At 44.3% G+C, this 15,956-nt stretch overlaps 1 protein-coding gene across 1 annotated transcript in view; it reads right to left on the bottom strand.

The window, feature by feature from the left end:
- UVSSA (UV stimulated scaffold protein A) overlaps positions 1 to 4,307 on the bottom strand; it is a 58,988-nt gene extending 54,681 nt beyond the window's left edge. The window contains exons 1-2 of the mRNA XM_072862340.1: positions 4,066 to 4,307; positions 3,455 to 3,785 (exon numbers count right to left, since the gene is read on the bottom strand). Of these exons, the coding sequence (XP_072718441.1) occupies positions 3,455 to 3,785; positions 4,066 to 4,163 (429 nt within the window). The 5' untranslated portion in view covers positions 4,164 to 4,307. The remainder of the gene's footprint in view (positions 1 to 3,454; positions 3,786 to 4,065) is intronic.
- Positions 4,308 to 15,956: the final 11,649 nt, after the last annotated feature.

Below are 15,956 nucleotides of genomic sequence, written 5' to 3'. Positions count from 1 at the left end.
TGTTTGTTGCTATTGCCACTGCTAGATGATATAAAGCTTGTCAACGTACAGTAATGGTTCCCAGATACTGACATCCTACAGCAATGTTTTGGAGCCACACAAGAGTAAAACAGTGAAGTTGAATCTCACTTATGAGGTACAGGTCCAGACAACATTGAGAACACTCTACACAGGACAAATAAGTTGCACTTTCTGTCTAGTCCCAGAAGATCTCTCCTGTAATATGTACATGGACCTACAACTGAATCCTACAACTGAATCCTACAACTGAATCCTACAACTGAATCCTACAACTGAATCCTACAACTGAATCCTACAACTGAAGTTTGCATATTTTTTGCACAATCAAGAATTTTGTTGGTCTCTCATCTCAAAAATTACTGAAACTTTTTCATATTTGTTCAGCATTAAGCAAGTAGGTAACTCCATTAAACACTAGGGAAGTTAAAAAACAGATTCTTGAACTTGGACTTAAGCATGTGGTAAAGTGTCTTGCTATATAAATGTTCCTACTGCTGAATAATCCCTACAGTGTGCAATAGGCCTTAAGGTTTCTACAAGTATTAGTTATGCAAATACTTTAAAGACAAATGGTTTTTCTATAAAAGCCTCTAGGAGCAAAAGGATACTTCAGCTTTCACAGAAACTGGCATGGGGAGTCTCCACCGGTTTAGGATGAGAGGCACACTTACCAAGCTCTTTTTTATTGGGGAATGGGGGGGCAGAGGGAAGGTAGGGAAAAGAGCTAGTTTCACAACCTATAGCAACATGTGGATCACCAGGGTGAGCTTTTTGGTTTGTCAGGATCTGATTTTTCTACCTAGTTCGCATAGCTCTCCACACAGTAGCAAGAGAAACAGCTCCTCCCAAAGAGCAACATCACCCTCACAAATGGAACAAAGATACAAAACCCAGGAACTACAGCTACCGTTTCTAGGTAGTCAGATTGGACTTGCCCAAAAAATCAGACATAGCTAAAGCTTCCTAAATCACAACTTCTGCCTCATACCAGAACACCTACAGTAGAGTCATTTGTCCATTCTCTCCCTTTCTCTGTCCCAAAAGGAACAGCCATGTGCTGCTCTGCTGTGTTGTTTCATACTTCAGCAGTTGGCCAGATGCTCGTCTTACAACATCTGCCAAATCATCATGGTTTGCCACTGATAACAAGAGCGCACCTCACACACCAGATATCTATCACCAACCAAGTCTACAGCAAGTGCAAAGCTTTGAGTTGCCCAAAACAGGGCACACCAGCCTTTTACAGAAGCCTCACAAGGTCAGAATAACTCAGGGCCTGAGTTACAGATGTGTGCATGGAGTCACTCAGGGCTTGACTTACAGATGTGCGCAGAGCCACTCGCTACCTGGGGTCAGCACTAACTCACAAACTTGGTCAGAAAACATCTGACCTCATTTAGGTGATATGGACTGAGATCAGAGTTGTTGTTCTGCTTCTGTATTGGTACTGGCTATGTGAAGCCTTTTACCATTGGTCTGTGATTATGGAACTGGATGTGATGGGTCCCAGACAATTCTTCTTGATTTAAAGGGTGTAAGTAGTGGGCCTAGACAACTACTGCAACTTTTGGGAAAATATTGATGTATAGCAGTAAGATACTCTATATTGAGCTGCTTAAAATCCTGTTCACTCCATAACTGCAGCTCACTCTGTAATTCCATCCATGCATTCCTCAAATGCAAAGATACTATAATATGACTCAGTTGCCTAAATATGCAAACATTTGGAAATATTTGAAAATTTTTTTCCCCTTTCTTCTTTTTTTAAACTTTGAGACAGGACTTTGAAAACAATTATTTCAGATATACTGAAATATTATTTGTTCTTGAAGTCAAACATTTATATAGTTACCTACTTGGTACCTACTAATATGGACCTACTAACATTAAAACAGTGGGTAGCTCTCCAGGTTTACACCCTAAAAGGGCAAGTTATCTTCTGACCAACTGCTTATAAGCAGATTTTGGTGATAATAAAAAAAAACAATCAACAACCACAAACCACAGACACAGCTAACACTCCTCTCAAGTTGCCCTATACTACTGCGACAAACCTGTAATACAGAACAGCAGATGTACTTTACTTCTAGAAAGTACAAACGCATCCTCAAATCTTTTAGGTGCTTCTCACACTTCAAGTATTAAGCTGCCAAAAGGCCAGTAAGTCATTTGGCTCATCTCAACTCTTTAAGTACAAGAGTTATCAAACGACGTAAGATTATTTCTATGGGTACTAATGTTTCTAGAAGTACTCAGGTTCAGCTGCTCTAGAAAATAGCACGGCCAACCTTGCTGGGTAGCTTAGTATCGCAAACATACAGAGTGATCACCCAGTCGTAACGGGGGAGCAGCCCTTAACCACAGGAGCCCAGACAAACAGGCCAAACTTCACCAGACAGGTCGTACACTTGCATGTTCAATCTGCTAAATCTGCATTATGTGTTAAAGCTCCCCCGCCTCAGTTCTGCATTTCTCCTTGTCACTTGCATTTAGGTTTTTTTTTTTCTTTATTAAACAAGACAATAAGGGAGGATTCAAAGACAATCACCTTCTGTGAGCAGATGCCAAAAATTTTATAGAAAAAGAACAAGTAGGGTACACTATGAGCTTAGCATGGAACCAGAACAACAGAAATACATCATGTATCACAAAGGTTTTTGATCTACTGTTAGGAACACTGAACATCTGCTTTTCTGAAGGGAAAGAGAATCAATATGTTTACTGAAAGCCTGATATTAGCATTCACACTATCTAAAATGATAGGATAGTGTTCCCAATTTCATTGTTTACACCTCAGAAGACATACTAAAGGAGAAGAATGTTCAAAACATAACTTGAAGCCTATAAGGGAGAGCTAAAAGCAAGTGTTTACATGCAAGCAATTCCTCTTTAATAAAACTTCTTGTATGACACACAGCAACATTGCAGCTGAGGGGGGCTAGCACCTACACTACCGTCACTGTCATAAAGTGAAAGGACGCTAGAACCAGACAGCTCAGTACAGAACTCAGGCTGGTTGAAACTTGCATAGAAAGACTTAGTAGTTTAAACTTTCACAGAAAAACTTACTAGCTGATTATCCTCAGTTTAAGCTGTAACCATTATTTCCCTTCTAAAAAGCTTGACTTTGGGGCTTCAGGTAGGAATCAGTGGGCAAAAGCCTATTGGTGAGCAATACTTTTTGCACCCTGAGAAAAGGCTACTTGAGCCCAGCTCTGAGTTTAAAAACCCTGGGGTTTTTACAACTTTACAATACTGCAAGATGAACAAAAAGTTTGGGGTTTGTTTTTCAAAGACCATGCTCAACGGGATATCTCCTAAATACAATGTCATTTCCAACAGCTTTTCTTTTATACTTATTGGTTTCCTCGCTTTAAACATCTCCTACTGATCATCAACTAACACCACACACAGAAGTAAAAATGCAGAGTACCTTCTTATTCTGCTTTAAGAAGTGGTATCCCAGAGAAAGCTTCTTGTAGGCCTCTCCGTATTTCTCATGCCAGTCTTGCACTGACTTAATGGCTGCTTTCCTCAGTTTCTGTGCCACCTCTTTGGGCGGGGGAAGAGGCTGCTCATGGTCTATCTCCACCGTGAGCTCCAAGAACTCTTGGAAGTTGGAAATAATTAGTGTCCGAAATTGATGGGATCGGGTGAACAACTCCTGCACGATCTGGAAAGCCGAGAAGCGCATCTCAGCGTGCTCCTCCTTGAGCCGTGTCATCAGCAGGTGATAGGCATGGCTGATATGTTCCTCTGAAGACCTGAGAAGGCAGAAATAAATTAAGAAAGGAAGGAGAGCTAGTTAAAAAGAGGTTTAGCACATAAAACCACAACTTTTTTAAACATTTATTTTAAATTTTAAACCAGCAGCCTCTGTGCTGGCAGCAAGCTGTGCCCGGCTCAAACAGCAGGCCCCAGGACGGCCTCGGGGGCAGCCTCCACGGCTGTCCGGCCCGGGGAGAAGCGTCGCTTTCGGGGGATGCTGCGAGGCCCGGCTCCCGCCCCACCCCGCCCCCAGTGGGGTGGCTCCGGCGGCCGTACTTGCAGATGTTCTTCAGCTCCTTCATCCTGCCCGGCTCCAGCCGCGGTTCTCCCGAGGTGGTGAGCTCCTCCACCAGCTCTGCGAGGCGCTGGTCCATCTCTGCCGGCAGCGAGACGCCGAGCTGACGGGACAACCGCCCCGCCGAGCTGCTCAGGCCCGGGGAGCCCTGTCAGGGCACCGGCAGCCCGCGACGGGCCGGGCGGGGCCGGGCCTCCGCGGCGCCATTGCCCGCCCCCCAGGGGAAGCCCCGCCCCTCAGGGCTGGCCCCGCCCCTCAGGGTCGTGTCCCCCCCCGGGCTGCCCGCCCGCCCACCCGCGCGCGCGCGCGCGCCCCCCGCCCCGCAGAGGGTGGTACCTTCCTCACCCCCCTCCCCCGGCACCTACCACCGCCCCACCTCCGCCGCGGCTGTCGCTTTAAGCGCGCGCTGACACCCCCACCCCCCCGCGCTTCCGCGTGGTGATGTCCACGTGACGTCACACCGGCCGGAAGCGCGACTAGGGGAAGGCGGGGAAGGCCTTAAAGGGACCGCGCCTCGCTTGGGGGTGGTGTTAACCCCTTGTTGTCCGCAGGGGGCGCAGGGGCCGAGCCCAGCTGCGGGGCTGCACCAGCCCGGGGAGGCGAGCGGCCGCCGCGAGGCCCCCGAGGCCGGCGGGGAACGACGGCCGCCCGCCACGCAGTGCCCCGTGCTTGCACACCCGCTTAGGGTATTTCCAAAGCATCCCTCGAAAAGGCGGTTTTGGGGGCAAACGAGGCCGCGGGCCGGCCTGGAGGGCGGGCGCAGGCCTGGGGAGGGGCCGGGCCGGGGCAGGCCGCGGGGCTGTGGAGAGGGCGGAGGCGCCGAGGGCTGGGCGCTGAGGCGATGTCGCTGAGGCGATGGCGGGAGCGCGAGGTGCTGCCCCTCGGAGACCCCCTGGGTGAAGGCGGTGACAGGGCAGGCATGGGGAGCGGAGCCCGCCGGCCTGCACGCCTTGTGACGGGGCTTCCTCAGAGCTGTGAGGGCAGGCAAACCTTCGGCCTCCCTCTGCTTCACGCTGCCCACGGGCGTTTCTCGCTAAGAAGCTAACAGAAGGTAGGAAATGAAGCGAGGAAAGCAGGGAACCAGGCCCTCGTTCGTGGCGCCTTGTAACCCGGCCCCTCCTCGCTTCTGCATCGGAAAGTGGATTTTCTTGAGTCGCTGCTGCTATCCAGAGCCTGGAGGGCCTATAGAGTCTTTCACATCCGCTTCACCCATGGGCTCTGTATACACCATGTGAAACACAATTTGAGCTTCTTGTCGTGGATTTGTAGGTTGCAGATGCAAGGATATGGTGGAAGGAGCAAGTAAGCAAGCACAGTCCAGTCCTCGCTACCCAAAAGTACAGTATTTTTTCCCAGTGCTTTGTCATGTTTAGCTTCCAGTGGCATAAATGATGGATTTTCTATTTGGGAAAGGTCCTCCACTTCGCAGCACTTGGAAATTATGTTGGCTTTAGAATACTGAAGGGGTGAGAGGATTGTTACTGTGTAGCTGGTAGCAAAATGGTACTTAGATGTATGTGAGCTATGCCTGGAAGGAAACAGAATGGTGAATACAGCCCAGTTGTCAGGACTTTCAAGGGGAGTATTAGAGCATAACTGTGTTTATACGATACCTTCCTCTTGAGAACCTCAGAATGCTTGACAAACATAGGTAACCCCTTGGCATACGGAGAGAGAAGTTGATGAAGGATCACAGCAATAAGAGAAGCCAAGGTACTGAGCGTAGCAAGGGGGTGTTACCTACCTGGGTCCCATCCTTAAAGCACGGTACATACTCTGCTGCGGTGGGATGCTGTGGTTAACCAAAGTGCTCCTTCGGCTTTTCCCACATGCAGGAAAGCATCCAGCACTTTACTCTGTGTGTGGCTGTGCTCTAAGGGCATGTCCCTGGCATGTGTCCTGCTGCCCTTAGGGTCACATGTGGTGAGAGAGAGGTTGAAGATTTGTCCGTATTCTGGTCTCCCTTTGCACCAGCCGCACAAGCGTGGTTCAGTTACTGGAGATTGTCAGGCTGCCCTGGATTCGCTCTTGGCAGAGCCTGACCTGCTTTTGGTTTTGGGTGCTCAGTTAGAAATGTTCTGCAGGCCCCCGTCTCTGAAAACACTGATTAACCACTGGGAAAGATCAAGCCCTTGCAGGTGCCCGCTTTGAACATCCTAAAGAAGGGAGACATTTAAAATATCTGTTCGCCTCTGAAAGTGGTGTTAGATACTGGAGTGGTGTTTCCATTAATTCACAGTTAAGGCATGTGTTGTAAGTAACGTATGTGAATTGGTGTTGCAGCTGTCTTTACTGGCTCCTGTGGTAAGGGAAGACATCATTAAACACTTTCTACAAGCAACAAACTCTTATTTACAAACAAATTTACTGCAGCTAATGAATGTATGCATTTTGTAGTGGTTCTGTTATTTCTGATTCAATATGTAAAGCCAATGACATCTTACTTTTTAATACTGTTTCTCCTTTCCTCATTACCTTCCATCGAGTAAAATGGATTTCCATGTGAAAGCCCCACAGAATGGCACAGCTCATCTTTAAAGTTTCGATCAGTTTACTCTTTCAATATTTCTTATTTTTCTATTTCTCTTCTTAATTTGATTGAAAGTGCCTGAACAACTGCTTTCTATTAGGTTATTGCTGGCAAAATTAGCATTGCTGTACTATCTAGAAACAGTATTTCAAAATGAGCCTCAAGCAACATACTTAACATCTACAAAGGCACCAATTTAATATCCATGCATAATGTTTAAAGAAATCCCTGCAAGGAGCCATATGGTTTTGCAAAGAATCAGTTGATGAATGAATGCTGAGTTGTGTAACTTATTCAGGGTAGTCCCTTAGGCAGATCCCGGCGAGAGCTAAGCTATTTAATTTTTTTTTTTAAAATCAAAGACAATTACATAAAATTGTGTTTGCTCAAGTTGCTGAGTTTCTTTCCCCTTTTCCTTTTTAATGAACATGGTAAATATCCACCATTCAAATACTTCTATACTTCCTTCATCTGGACCAACCTGATAAAAAGCTGAAGAGAACCAGAACACCAAAGAATTCATTTAGCTGCAGAAGTCACAACCACTCTGCATCTGCATTGATTTTCCCCTGACACGGCTGTTCTGGGCTGTTCAGTGTAGGGGAATGCAGGACACTGTGGAGTGCAGAGGCAGAACTGAACGCCCCCTGCTACCCCTTCAGAGCCTTAAGCTTGAGTGTTACTCTCAGTTTACACCTGGTTTCAGCAAAGCCTGAGTCTGCTGCTTCATGTCCGTGGATCGTGACAGGTTGTTGATTCAAGAATTTGCATTTCTTACCTCTCTGCTGAGAAATCAGCAAGAGCAACGTAGTTACACTTTGTGCGTTGTTCTCCAAAGTGAGTGATACCTTGCAGGAGCAGAGACTCTTCCAGAAGTACTGTCCATCTCTCCAGGATACCCAATACTATCCTTATTGGCAAGACGCATTTGCAATGGGAATATTCTCCTAGAGGATATCCCCAGGCATGACCAACTGGTCCATCCAGAGATCACCTCCAGCTGGTTCAGTATCTTTGGCCAAATACATAGGCAAAGAAAACCCCAGAATTTTGTCCACTGACACCAATTATTTGGGTCTGGGGGTTCTTACATTAAAGAAGAGCCATTTGTTCCATCACAAATTTAAAAGGTCAGACTGATGGCTCTAGGAAGGATTGTTTCAGACTTTTGTGTAATACTAAATTTTCTGGTGTAGTCTTTTTATAAAAGAAAAATCTAGGCAGGAGACAGTTCCACCATTTTACTAGATTATTCTTTGCCTGGGATTGTTTTCCAACTTCACAATAAAAGAGCATGTCAGGCAGAAAGAAACCCCACTGAACCTTTGAGATAGCTGTATTCAGCTTAATGATATGAAATTAAAAAGGAGGGTTTATTTTCCTGCCAAAATGTAACTTGGGCAAAAAAGCTCCCCTACAAATAATTTGGAGTTAAAATAACTTTGGTTTCAGGCCTGAAGATGGAGAAACACAATAAACACTGATATTAAATTGTCACAGAGTTTGTGTCAGTTGGGTTGCAAAGAAAATACTGACCTTCCATGTGAGATGAATAGATGCTTAACTACTGGTTTGATTTGAGCAAAAGGATGACAGTTATTTGAAAGCTCTGAACTACCTCATAGGGGGCAAGGACTATGTTTAAACAGATGTTCTCAAAGGAGAAATCGTCTGTTCATTAGACCATCAATAATGCAAGGCCAAAGATACTTGGCGACCTCCTCTAATTATGTGAAATATTGACTGTGACAACACTTCAGCCTCTTGTAATGTTTTATAATTCTGTCATAGGAGGAGATGAATGAACCTGCTCTGTACGGTCTAGATCACTAATTAAATAACCATTTGTAAGTTGGATGGAGCAGGAATAGCTGTAGGAGAACCATCACGAATCAAGGAGCACCTTCCTACACGTAGCTTATATTCATGTCTAGAATAATTTTTAAAAATGATCCTACAGCATTTCCTGAAACTGCCCACCAGCATAGACACACTTGACTAGTATCAACAAGGGTAAATTGTTTTTTCCGCCATGGAAAGATCTATGCAGACTAACTGGAATCTAATAAGCATTTTTCTGTGTTAGACAATATATGTCCACATCACAAGTTAATATTTCTACATGCTTGCACCCAAAGAAGATCAAGACACATCCCATTGCACTGCAAGCAGGTGTCTTTGGGGGTCTGGGGGATACCAGCCTTTAAGGCAGGACTCAGATCAGGTGGTTTGGAAATGGAGGAGCTTGAAGCTTGTTAACATGTAGGAAAGGAGAGTGCAGAGGAAGAGAGGAACCCCAGGCTTCCAATAAGAGGAAATCCAGCCCAAATTCTGCTTGAAGACCCTCTGATGCTAAATCATACAGCGACAGAAATGCCACTTTCACGCGTATGCAAATAGGACTGCTTTCAACCATATGATGTTAGCAGAAGTGTCCTAAACAACTTCAAGAGACGGGTTGGGGTGTCACATTGACTCATTGATGGTACCTTTTTGAACCTCCTTCTGCCTGATGTCTGAGCTGTCCCGTCCTTGGAAAGCCACAGCCTGTAATAGAACTGTGGTCGCTCGAGCTGGTTTCTCCAAATGAGAGACTGCACAGAGCTATGGCTTCAGATACCCAAAGGAATTGCTTTTTTCTTCTTTTCCCAAGGGTCTGGAAAAGGAGAGAACTGCTCTGAAGCTGCTAAAAGCTGTAGCACTGCCTCCAGTTAAAACGGGAGTGATTAAGTCCATTCGTGATGTGAAACGGTTGTTATCGCTATTGGACATGGACAGGCGATGGGCCTCTGTGTGTCACGCAGCCATTGCACACCATTGCACAGACACCGTCCGATCAGTGGTTTTCCATTTCAGATTTCTCTGTCCTCGTTCATGCACCAGGCAGCTTGAACGCACAGTGATGTTGCAATCACTCATTCACAGGAGCGAGTCCTGTCATCCATCAATATCCACTGTATTCCCTCAGCACCAGGAGAGTGCCCAAACGAGCATGCTCTCAGCCTTCAGGCCTTTTCGGTATTTCCATCATCTTTGATGGGCAGCAACCAGGAAAGCCACACTGATCAAAACAAGCTTTCCTAGGGAATTTCTTTTACTGTTATGATAAAAGAACGCCTTGTCTTTATGAAGAGATTTATTTATACAGGTCAGCTTTTGCAGGCAGAAGCAAAGTCCCTGGCTTGAGGAGATTACAAGGGAGTTGGGACAAAATTAGAGTGCAAAGACCACAGTTTGAGAGAGAAGGAAATATTGAAGTATAATTAAAGGAAGAAGGAAGTGTCTTGAAAAGAAGAAGGTGGCAAGTCTTGTGAACTGTCTGGAGCCATTAATTTGTTTATGCTTTTAAGGAGGTGTTTTGCACTTCTGTGGCTCGATATGTAAGTGGGAGCAGAATGGGAAAATACTTATTCATGGTTTATATATTAGGACCCTTTTGCGTGTCCTCAGTTTCTGCAGCAAGAGCATCACGACAGTCCCATTGACCAACATACAGCTAGTTTATTGTGCACTACTAAGACTCCCAAAATGTTTCACAAACTTTTGGGCGATTGAACCTCAATGCAGCGAGGAACAAGACTTGTAGATACACTCTACTTACACGAAAAATATGTTGATTTTAAGAAGACCATGTGATAGCCTCCCAGGAAAGCTGAGTGCAGAATTTGGGGCACTGACTCCATCCCCTGAGCTGCAGCACCTCCAGCAACACGTCCCTGCCCCTGTGCAAGCTGGGCAGTGTTACTCATGCAGCCACCCATATTCTGTTTCAGCTTGTTTCATGCAAGCATTAAAAGGCCTCTTAAATGAATCATCGCTACTTTTCCTCTTTGCACAAGTCATAATGGTAAAGTTGTATCAAATCCTGAAGAAGCAGTGGTGGTGAATATGCCTCAGTAAACTATACACAAAGTTTTCTTTACTTCCTATTAAGAGTGGCATAAAGGTCAACCCCTCCAAGAGGGACAGTAGATGAAAGACGAATCTTTTTGATCCCCTAATAATTTCCTCCATTAAAAAATGGGTCAGTTATTGATACATCGGTAAAACGTAGCCAGGGTGAGACTTTCTTCTGACAGAATCTGTGTGAGTCTGTGACCTGCGGATATGCGTGAGTCTGCTCTGGAGCGACCCCTTCAACAGCCTCCGGCACGGGTTTGCAGAGCTCCCAACATCCAGTTCTGCTCCAGGTTGTGTAACTTGAATTCTAGGAAATTGCGGTGGTTTGTTTTTTTTTTTAATCTAAACACAAAACTGGCACTCAGTAATTTCAAATGGACAAGGTATATTTATAGGGCTAGTAGAGGAAACTGTGCTGCCAGTGGCGGTCTGAGCTGGGTAGCTGTGACAGCTTTCTCTCATCTTAAATCACAGCAAATTCTCTGTTGCCTTTGTCACCACGTTCCTACATGGCTGCGAAAGAGGCATGGCCACTGAGAGCCACAGCTTCCTCACTGTTTAGGAAAAAATTGTCTAAATTTATTTAGAAATTATTTTATTTAATCTAAAAAAAAAATCTAAAGTTATATCTTTTCTTAGAATAAAACTGATATAACTGATTATTTAAGCTCACAAAGCTATGGGAAGTATAAAGTACTTTACATTTTCAGATAAGAGCGAAAATGAACTTTATAAAGCTCTGGCCTTCCTCGCCCTTCAGCAAAAGCGTGCCTGGTTAATTACACACACAAATTCTCTCTCTTTTCCCCTATGTCAGAAGCCCATGGCATTTCTTCTGGTTTTTAAACCACAGGCAGGAGGCCCACTGGAGACAGGGCTCACTGAAGGAGGGCTGTGCGGTGGGGAGAGCATCCCCATCCCCTCCAAGCCGCTTTCCTTCATTGACACCTTTGGGCGCAGCCCTGGCAGTTGGCAACAGGAAAATCTGCAGCCTGTCCAGCGAGGCAGGAGCTGGAGCTGAGCTCCATGTTCCTGGGAACAAGCACTGCCTTAGAAATCCTGCTTGATTATTTTTCACGTGTCCTGCGAAGGACCAAATAATTTTCACTATCAGCAAGTTACTTTTTTTAATTTTGGTTTTAAAGTGTAAGGTTTGAACTTACAGGCTTGTAGCATTGACCTGTGGCAATGGGTTTGGTGTCCCAGATCCAAAGCCTTAGGCATGACCTGTGAGGATATCCAAGTGCCTGGGGGTTTTCAGCAATCAAAGGTGGAAATTACAATTTTTATATATACACACACACATATGTACACACATGTACATATAAATATATATATGCATATGCCACGTGAATATAAATGTGGAACGTTACATTTATCTGCATATATACGTACACACACACATACATACATGTATAAAATGTCACTTAAGAACTCCGCTCACAACACATTCTCACATATTCTCTTGTTGCATCTTCTATCCATGTGCAAGGCCACACTGTTTCCAGGCCAGGAATGAGTCTTTAAACATCAGTGTCTTTAATGTGATCAGAGCCTTGCAATAAAATAGGCAAGGAAGAGATTTAATCTGAAGAAGGTATTCCTGAGTATCACATCAAGGAAACTACTTTTAATGACAATTAAAAAGAGAACACTTCTCTCTGAGAAAGTACTGAAGGTGGAAGTCTTTTCCAAGCAGAACGACTCAGTGCTTTCCCTGTGCTTATAGAGGAAAAAGGATGTAGTAAAACTTTCAGAAAAACATAGAAGCATTAAAAGTTTCTAGTGGCACACTTTGACTTTTATCTGAACACACACCCACCAAAACCAACCCCAAACCAAACAAAACCACCCCCCAAAACCAAAACAAAAACCAACAAAAAACCCAAAAACTCTTAAGCCAATAAAAAAAAGCATGGAAGATATTTGGGCTTGTTAAGAAATTAATGAAAGAAGCTGGATTGAACCAAAAAGCTGGTGAAAAAACTTCTTTTTCCCTTCGTATTAAAACTGAAATAACTGCACCTGGCAGAGAAGTGGCTCTTTCTTGAAAGGCCAGCGATGGTGAACTGAAATCACAACTGAGTTGCCAAAATGCTGCCACGGGCACCATAACCACCGGTTGGTTGAAGTGGCTCCAGAGCAAATGATGGAGACGCTGAGAAGTCCACTTACATGTGTGTAAACACAGCGTAAGTTTACTTACTACAAACAAGAAATCCAAATTATCTACAGTCAATATGCTTTCTCTCATCTCCATATGCTTATATCACTGCTTGGACTCTTTTTAATGGTGCAATAAAAACCTGTTTGTAGTGCTTAGGAAAACAAATGCGTATGTTGCAAAAATGCACTCTATTGTTTCTTCAGAAGTATCGTAGGTAACTGGCCTCAAACTGCACAGGAATACTTCAACATTGATCCATGTTCTGGATTTACTGCTTAGAAAAGCAGCAGTTCTTACTATTTCAGAACCACCAGCTTATTTCAGATATGTCTATATTATATTGAATCATACTGTGGCAACAGCAGGGTTAAACAGTTTCAGAGCAATAATGAAAAGCTGTGAGGAGCAGACATTTACCTCTGTAAAATGTGGAAAGAGCATGGGCAATACTAAAATAATAGAAATTTTCCGGAGTTCTTGGAAAAAAAACCAGTGACATATAGGAAGGGTACAAGAACAAACTGCAGAAAAGAAATAGTTGCAATAGTGCCTATAAGTAAAGATTTAAATCAGTTTTGATTATTGAGAGGTAACTTGTTCATAAAATAAAAGGATTTTCAGGGAAACATATCTCATATTAAATGATCTTGAGTATAGCAGTGAAAAACACTGAAGAAAGAAAAAAAAGAAAAAAAAAGATGAATTCAAACTGGAAACAGGCACATATTTTACCAGTGAGGAAATGGATTCTCTGTCTCATGATGATGTTTTGCTGACAGATGTGCGCTAACCAAACAACTCTGGATTGTAAATAGTTTTGAGACTCGCCATCTAAAATCAGGACACTGGAGATCTATTGCTCCTGGCTCTTTTGCAAGGCATTAAGTTACGGAGAAGACTTTTTACACAAAACAGAGGTGGCAGGACATGAAAAACCTGGTGACTCAGACAGTAAATGTTAAAGCAGGAGCCCTGGCTACTCCTGCTAGGAAGATGTCAGTGGATTCTGGAGAGAGGACAGGATAGAGGAAGAGTATTTTGCAAATGGAGTTTAAGGCGAAGGGTATTATGGCACTTTGAAGAGTCCTTGACTTAAAAGCAACTACTCTAAGTTTCTGAGAACATTGCCAATTTCAAGATGCAGTTACCTAAGGACAGGTAAGGGTGATAGGAAGGTTCCTGTAATGGTGGAAACCGTAAGAGCAGCCCCTCTCACTGCCCACAGCAGGGAGGACTGCTTGGAGCAGATGAAGTTGTGAGGTTGCATTTTTAGTCTTCAGGATTTTAACAGAATTGATCCATACTGGTATATTTAATGGGACTTGCACAAAGTTTTAGAACATTCAAGAAACTGTTGCTCTACAAGACTTTACGTTTTAGCCTAGACAATTTAGTATCACTTCAATTGAGCGTGAGCCTTTCTGGAGGAGCCCAAAGCTCTGTTTTGCTGCTTTCAATGTGCAACCAGGCCATAATCTTTATTCCTGCTAGAACAATTTTGATGTTTTGATTTTTCTTATGGGGTGAAATAATGATTCATTTTAAACGTGTCAGATTCTAGATGGAGGTATTATTTTGCAATAATAATTTTTAAATAGACATGTGAAGGTTCAGTGCTAGGTTCATTGGCCCAAAGGTTCTTCTTGGCTTCTTCAGCCTGGACAACAAAAATGGTACCAGCACTCTGATTTCTTTTCATGCTCTTCCTGGAAATACAAGGTGTGGAGGTAAAGAATTAAGATGAAGACCTTATTCAGATGAAAACTTAATCCAGCATCTCACATCCTCAAACACAGAGATCACAGGCTATGTTTTTTATGGTTTCCTGATGCAAAGAAACCGGTCATTATCCTTTGCTAATTGGTTTAGAATAAGAGAGGTATTTCTGGATGTGGCAACTGCTAATCTTACTTCAGTGAGGAACTCTTAATTTTACCTCCTCAGAGGAGGGCTCCAAACATAGAGATGGGGAATATGTTTTGGCCAAGGGTAGGATAATTTCTCTCTTAACAGGACAGGTGACATTCCTTCCAATTATTATAAAAATAAAGACAGGTTAGGTGTGTCAAAGAAGGCGTGTTATTCACTGAAGGAGCAAAACAGCAATTCAGCTGTAGCTACTGTGCTTTTTTCTACACCTAGCAGTTAAACTGAATAATTAGCTCTCCTATAAAAACAACACCCTTTTTATTCACTGTTTTTTGAAGTAGGGTAATGCATCACTGAAGCTAGAGAGCTGGCAATGGATATGACGATGAAATTCAAAGTAAACAGGTACCACAAAGTCTGGATCATCAGAGCGCATGTATATCTGAGATCAACATTTACAAAGTGCTCCTGCAAAAATAAAAACCCAACACATTTGCATCAGCAACATCAATTCCCATCTAGTCTTCACTGCCTGACCATCTAACACGACGAGATCACACACTTCACAGTATTCATCCCATTCCAGGGCTGTTGCTCCTGGAGCTGGCTGTGTCTTGGTGTCCACGCATGCAGGTTAGCAGCGTGGCTGCTCTAGGCACCCTGCGTACCCAGAGGATGCAAACGCTTTGAGGGCAAGATCTATTTACAGACTCCAGAGACTTCAAGCCTGCTCTGCTCAAGCCTCACGCTGACTCCAGAAAAGAGTCGGGAAGCAGGTTGTCATGCTCCTGACATAGGAACGTTACACTAGACTAAGTTGGTCAGAGCTGTGGATTACCCTTCTCTACGTAACATATATCCTCATACTGCTCAGGTATCTCTCTGCAGCTGGCAGAGAGACAGCACAAGCCAGTGCTGCTTCTTCACTTGCTCCAGCAGCCGCCCACAGAGACTCTCTCCTGGTGCATCACCTTGCCACCCGGCCTGAATTTTTCTCAGTTTCCTGTGGTGGGAGTCAGCCCTCTAAACTGATGATCCTTATGGCCATGAATAGGATCAAATGATTTCTGGTGGCCATGAGATCCTGTGTACAGACGAGCAGGACAACGAGATGGCGACCCGAGTGCGCACAGTTTAAAATAGAAAATCATGTCATGATCCTCATGGAGAAACAGCCTCTTCTCCCACACCACGTGACAAACAGCTTATACTGAGGAACCACCCAGTCTTCCAAAATGAGGAGGGGCAGCAACAAGCAGATGATGGTTCAAAACCTGCCTGTGGGGTTTTCACCCTCCTGCACAGCAATTCTGTCAGCAGGGGAGAGAGATGGAGGAGCGGGCGGCATTCCAGCTGGAAGTTAGCTGGGTCTTACAGCAGAACGCCAGGACGATGCTCTACCTGGA

This window comes from Ciconia boyciana, chromosome 5 (genome assembly GCF_034638445.1).
Source record: "Ciconia boyciana chromosome 5, ASM3463844v1, whole genome shotgun sequence".
NCBI classification, from domain to species: domain Eukaryota; kingdom Metazoa; phylum Chordata; class Aves; order Ciconiiformes; family Ciconiidae; genus Ciconia; species Ciconia boyciana.
This window is presented reverse-complemented; position numbering and strand designations above follow the sequence as displayed.